At 54.2% G+C, this 6,472-nt stretch overlaps 1 protein-coding gene across 1 annotated transcript; it reads left to right on the forward strand.

The window, feature by feature from the left end:
* The first annotated feature begins 262 nt into the window (after nucleotides 1-262).
* CNGA2 (cyclic nucleotide gated channel subunit alpha 2) lies at nucleotides 263-5,987 on the forward strand. Its single transcript, XM_032619906.1, is given in 6 exon segments — nucleotides 263-372; nucleotides 595-687; nucleotides 1,225-1,395; nucleotides 2,388-2,453; nucleotides 4,176-4,282; nucleotides 4,582-5,987. Coding segments are annotated over 6 exon segments (1,953 nt in total).
* The last annotated feature ends 485 nt before the right edge of the window (nucleotides 5,988-6,472 follow it).

Below are 6,472 nucleotides of genomic sequence, written 5' to 3' on the forward strand. Positions count from 1 at the left end.
CTGTTTGCCTTTGAAATTGCCTATGGGGGTGGGAAGGGCAGCATCTCCTGGGCGCCTGGAGCCTGCCACGCTGGCGATGCAGATGGCCTTGCCCCGCACTGCCACAGCAATACCCAGGGGAGCTGGGGTTTGCCAAATGGGCCCTGGCTCTGTTCTCAGTGCTCACCTGAGGCCCTCCCGCCTTATATGGGTGCCAGGGTGTTCTGTGACCTCCCTCTTGGGCCTCTCCCTGGCAGGTGAGGGTCCTGGTTGTACATGGAAGATGACAGAAAAAGCCAATGGAGTGAAGAGCTCCCTAGCCAACAACCACAACCATCATGCACCTCCTGCCATCAAGGTCAATGGCGAAGATGACCACAGGACCAGCAACAGGTGGGTCTGCTGAGGCTGGATCATTGCAGAGGTGGCCCTGAGGATTCGACTTTCTCCCAACTGTGCCTCATTGTCACAGAGTAAATAATCTTTGGCTCAAGGACAGCCTCTTAAGGGATGATGGGATTTCTAGGCATCTCCCAGGAGGGGAGAGTGCTAATAGGAGACAAAAAACAAAGAAACAAACTAAGCCCTTGGTCACCCCTGCTCCTTCCTCTGCAGGCCACAGTCTGCGGCCGACGATGACACCTCCTCAGAACTACAGAGGCTGGCAGAGATGGATGCCCCCCTGCAGAGGAGGGGTGGCTTCCGCAGGTGGGTTTCACCACTGCCCTGCTGCAACCCCTCCGTCCCGTGGGGCCTGTCAGATCATGGGGTCCTCTCCGTCCCACAGGGCCTCTCTATCAAGACCTCTGGGAAGTACCGTCAACGCTGTCCTAGCTCAACTTTTTCTCGGTAGGAGGCTCCTGTGAGCAGGCTCGGAGTGGCAGTGCAGGTTTCTCTTCAGACTTGCCTGTCGCGCTGTTGGGAGGAGAGATGCTTCCCAGCGGAAGGGTATAGGTAGAGGGCTCCCAGGTCTCCAGCCCAGAGTTGTAGGCCCCATGGGGAACTCAGGAAGCTTGAGCCAACCTTCCTCCTGACCTGTCCTCCCTTAGCATCATCTCCATCTTGCCCCAGAGACCCCCTGTTTGTTCTTCACAATCGACAGAGACGGCACTTCCTACAGGAAGTCTTCCCAGACTCGCCCCTTACCCCTCAGGCTGCTGTGTTGGGAGTCACACCCGAGCGCCATCCCCCTGTCCTCGGCGCAGGTCCTCTCTCCACAGTGCAGTTCTCTTCTCTCCTCTCTAGGATTGCCTGCCTGGTGGGGGTCATCAGAGAGTGGGCCAACAAGAATTTCCACGAGGAGGAGCCCAGACCTGACTCGTTCCTTGAGCGTTTCTGTGGGTCTGAGCTCCAGACCGTGACGACACAGCAAGGAGATGGCAAAGGCGACAAGGACAGCGAGGGCAAGGGCAGCAAGTATAGCTGTCTGGCCTGTGGGACTGGAAGGGCTCCCAAGCATGTGGTTGGAGGGTGTGCTGGGGTTTCTCATAGCACAGCCAGGGGCTGACCAGGGCCTATGCCCTCTCTAACAGCCAGTGGCCCACCTGCCACAGGAGCCCCTGCTGGCTTTTCTCACCTTAGCTGCCTCTTGCCGGCTGTCCTCTTGCTGCTTACCTGAATGTGGGCAGGGAGAGGGCTCAGCCAATGGTGCGCCAGCCCCAGCCTGGGTTCTAGCGGTCAGTAAATACAGAGGAGGGTGCATATAGGGAATGCTGTGGAGGGGATGCCAGTACCGGTGCCCATGTGAGCACAGGGGTGGGTCTTTGAAGAGGCCATGCTGGGGGGCTGCCTGGTGGGAGAAGGCCCAGAAACAACTGAGCGAGACAGAACAAGCGGGGAGGCCAGAGAAGGCGGAGCTGGAAGGTCTGTTCTTTGAGGAATGAGCAGACGACTGTGGATGTCTGGCCAGTAGGGGAAAAGAGCTCTTGCCAAGGCAGGACACAGCATCTGGGAAAGTGATTTGGGAGCTGGAGGCCGGGGACTAAACAGGGAGTGGGGGCGGGGGCGGGGACAGGAAGCACGTGACGCTTCCTTGCTTGGAGTTCCTCTCTCTTCCCCGGAGGGATGTGGGATCCGGCCCTGAGCCCTCATTACCATGCTGTGGACGTCCCTTCCCAGGGCCTGAAGCCTGCCTCAGTGAGAGCACTACCCCTCATGCGCCCTCTGGGCAAGAGACTTCCAGAGGACAGAAGAGCCAGTGGGCCCATGTGGGGTCTCTTCGCCCTCCAAGCTCTCCTCAGATCACAGTGCCAGGTTGTGGCTTCCTGAAAAATGAGGCCCTAAGACAACCCGTCCCTCACACAACATATACCCTTAGGTGTTGCTTTTTCAGGGTCCCCTGGCTACTGGAAGCTGGGCTGGGGCCACACTGGGGAGCCAGTTCCCAAGCCTGGCCTCTGTCTCCTCAGGAAGAAATGTGAACTATTTGTCATCGCCATGCCTGTCCTCTACAACTGGTGCCTTCTGGTGGCCAGGTGAGCAGGGGGTGGTCTGGGAGGGTGTGGCCAAAGCAACCCAGTCCCAGTTGTGGACACAGAGCTCACCCCAACCCATCCCTCTTTCTGGATTCCCTGCTTGCCAGTGGCCCCTCCCTCTTCCCTATTAACCCCCAGCTCCTTCAACCCCAACCCGATTTAATACGCTGCCAAAAGCTTCATGTCTATCCTTTTCCTGGTGTCTGTAATCTCCTCCTACTTCCTCATCCACACCGATACTGTCCTAGGTGAGGCCGGCCCCCTCTCTCCCTGGTACAAGTACAAAAACCCTGCAGCCATTCCTTACAGACACTCTTGCCCTCTCTAATGCATCTTCCACACTTGCAACTAGCATGATTGATAGAAACTGGGATTTGATGATGTCAGGCCTTCCTCACAAACTTCTCAATGGTCCCTCATTGCCCACAGGATGAAGTTCAAGCGCTCAGCGTGGCCTTCAAGGCCCTCTGGACCTGGCCTTTCTCTCTAGCTCCACCTTCTGGACATACCCCAGCCCCAGCACTCACTATTCTTGGATCAGAACATGCTGTTTCCTCAAGAGAAAATTCTATCTCCACATGTAGCTTTTCCTGACAGTGTTGCCCCCCCATCCCCTACCTCAGTCATTCATTCAGCAAGGATTTGACTGAGCACCTACTGGGTGCTAGGCCTAGTGCTCAGGGCTGGGGACAATGTGGTGAAAAAGACACACGTGGTCTCTGCGCTCCTGGAGCTCTCAGGCTAGCGGGGGACACTGACAGTGAACATGAACAAACCAATGCCCGAGATGAGTCCAAGGACCAGAGGCAGGGAGCTACTAGAGAAAGGGCATTCAGGGTGGACTTCTCTGAGGAGGTGGCACCTTGGCTGAGACCTGAGTGACGAGAGGAAGTCGGCTATTTAGATGCTTCAGGTTGGTGGGGGGAACATTCTGGGAGGAGGGAACAACAAGGTGCCAAGCCCCTGTTTCAGGATGGCCTAGTGTGGCTGGAGGACTGCAGGTGAAGCATCAGACAGGCTTTGTGTGCCGGGGAGGGGGCTGGGTTTTATTCTAAGTGTAACCAAGTAGTCAGAGCTCAGTGCTCCTCCCTTGACTTGTATGCTCACTGAGTCATCATCCAGGGTTCTGTCCCTTCTTCTGCCCTCTCCCGAGGCCCCTACCCATCCAGTCACCAAGTCTCGTCAATTCCTCCTAAAACTCTCCTGCCATCTCCAACCTCTCTTCATTCCCACTGCTTCGAGTCTAAGCCCAGCTACTGCTCTCTCTCTCATCTGGGTTGGCCAGTACTCTGCGTTGGGTTCTCAGTAGGTGTGTGTTGAAGAGCCGAGCATGGAAGCTATTCAGCTGTGTACTGTGTGCATTCTTCCAACAACTCGTTTTTCAGTCAACTCACTCTTGTTGAGCGCTTGAATCCTGGGCTAAGATGTGCTCTGGGCTAAGATATGGGGCATGCAGTAATGACCAAGAGGTGGAGGTCTCTGTCTTCTTGGAGCTCGTAGTCCAGTGGGTGAGACAGACAAGTAATCGTCAGTAGTGATGTCTACACAATAATAAGGGTTGGAGTAGTACTTGCTTGTGAATGGCTTCTTGGCAGCAGACTGACTGACTCATCAGTGCCTCTGGTGGCCACCCCAAGCCCTGCTCACAGTGGGCAAACAGTTTGGGGACTTCAGGGGGCCTCGGCTAGCTTTATGGTGAAGCCCAGCCCTGTCTTCCTGAAGAGCCTGATTCAGTGACCTACAGAAAGATTACTACGTAGTGTGGCTGGTGCTGGACTACTTCTCAGATGTGGTCTACATCGCAGACCTCTTCATCCGATTGCGCACAGGTGAGTGGATAGCTGGGATGCGCAGGCAGGACCACGGCCCATGAGACCAAAGGCTTGGATCCGCATTCCCAGGAAGCCCTCTTGGCATGGTGTTAGCCTCAAATGTTTGTCTGGGACACAGGTTGGTGGTGATTTGGGGGTGATCTCTTAGGGTACTTACGGCCAGCCATGCTCTGGGTTTCCTATACCCCTCCTTGGGAAAGAGAGTTGAGTCATCACTTTGTTCCGTGCTGAATACTAGTCTACCAGGAGGGACAGGCCTGAAGGCAGAGGTGATATGTTGGCTGTGTCTCCATCAGGTTTCCTGGAGCAGGGGCTGCTGGTCAAAGATACCAAGATGTTGCGGGACAACTACATCCACACCCTGTAGTTCAAGCTGGATGTGGCTTCCATCATCCCTACAGACCTGATCTATTTTGCTGTGGGCATCCACAGCCCTGAGCTGCGCTTCAACCGCCTGCTACACTTTGCCCGCATGTTTGAGTTCTTTGACCACACTGAGACACGCACCAGCCACCCCAGCATCTTCCGCATCAGCAACCTGGTCCTCTGCATCTTGGTCATCATCCACTGGAATGCCTGCATCTACTACGCCATCTCCAAGTCCATTGGTTTTGGGGTCGACACCTGGGTTTACCCCAACATCACTGACCCTGAGTATGGCTACCTGTCTAGGGAATACATCTATTGCCTTTACTGGTCTACACTGACCCTCACCACCATTGGGGAGACACCACCCCCTGTAAAAGATGAGGAGTACCTATTTGTCATCTTTGATTTCCTGATTGGTGTCCTCATCTTTGCCACCATCGTGGGAAACGTGGGCTCCATGATCTCCGACATGAACGCCACCCGGGCTGAGTTCCAGGCCAAGATCGATGCCGTCAAACACTATACGCAGTTCCAAAAGGTCAGCAAGGAGATGGAAGTCAAGGTCATTAGGTGGTTTGACTATCTCTGGACCAATAAGAAGAGTGTGGATGAGCGGGAAGTGCTCAAGAAACCGCCATCCAAGCTGAGGGCTGAGATAGCCATCAACGTCCACCTGTCCACACTCAAGAAAGTGTGCATCTTTCCGGATTGTGAGGCTGGCCTGCTGGTGGAGCTGGTATTAAAGCTCCGTCCTCAGGTCTTCAGTCCTGGGGATTACATTTGCCGCAAGGGGGATATTGGGAAGGAGATGTACATAATCAAGGAAGGAAAATTGGCAGTGGTGGCTGATGATGGTGTCACTCAGTATGCCCTGCTCTTGGCTGGGAGTTGCTTTGGAGAGGTCAGTATTCTTAACGTTAAAGGCAGCAAAACGGGCAATCGACGCACAGCCAATATCCGAAGCCTTGGCTACTCAGATCTCTTCTGCTTGTCCAAGGATGACCTTATGGAAGCTGTGATGGAGTACCCTGATGCCAAGAGGGTCTTGGAGGAGGGAGGCTGGGAGATCTTGATGGAGGAGGGATTGCTGGATGAGAATGAGGTGGCAGTCAGCATCGAGGCAGATGTTCAGGAGAAGCTAGAACAGCTGGAAACCAACATGGAGACCTTGTACACTCGCTTTGCCTGCCTGCTGGCTGAGTACACAGGGGCCCAGCAGAAGCTCAAGCAGCGCATCATGGTTTTGGAAACCAAGATGAAGCAGGATAATGAGGACGACTACCTGTCAGATGGAATGAATAGCCCCAAGCCAGCTGCTGCTGAGAAGCCATAATGCCCTGGACCCAGCTGCCTCTGCAGCCTTGGCCTTGACCCCGGGGGCTAGAAGAGCTGTGTAGGTCCCCACATATATATGCATTACCCCCATGTCCCCTTGATTTCTCCCAGAAGCCTCTCTGTCAGCAGGTTTTTGACTCAATCATCCAGAAGCCCTTCTCCAAGTCCAACTAACAGCCCATCTTGTGCAGAGTGCAGACCGTGTTTGGCTCGGCTTCCAGAAGCTTCAGCCTGTCCAAGTTTAAGGAAGGAAGAGAAGAGCAGCATCTCTCTGGGCTCCTTTGTACCTAGTCACCTCCCACTTTGTTCTTTTCCTTTTCAAAAAATTTCTTTTTAAATTTTTACTGGAATATAGTTGATTTACAATGTTGTGTTAGTTTCAGGCGTCAGTTATACATATGTCCACTCTTTTTTAGATTCTTTTCCCATATAGGCCATTACAGAGTATTGAGTAGAGTTCCCTGTGCTATACGGCAGGTTATC

The sequence above is a fragment of the Phocoena sinus genome, chromosome X (assembly GCF_008692025.1).
Source record: "Phocoena sinus isolate mPhoSin1 chromosome X, mPhoSin1.pri, whole genome shotgun sequence".
NCBI classification, from domain to species: domain Eukaryota; kingdom Metazoa; phylum Chordata; class Mammalia; order Artiodactyla; family Phocoenidae; genus Phocoena; species Phocoena sinus.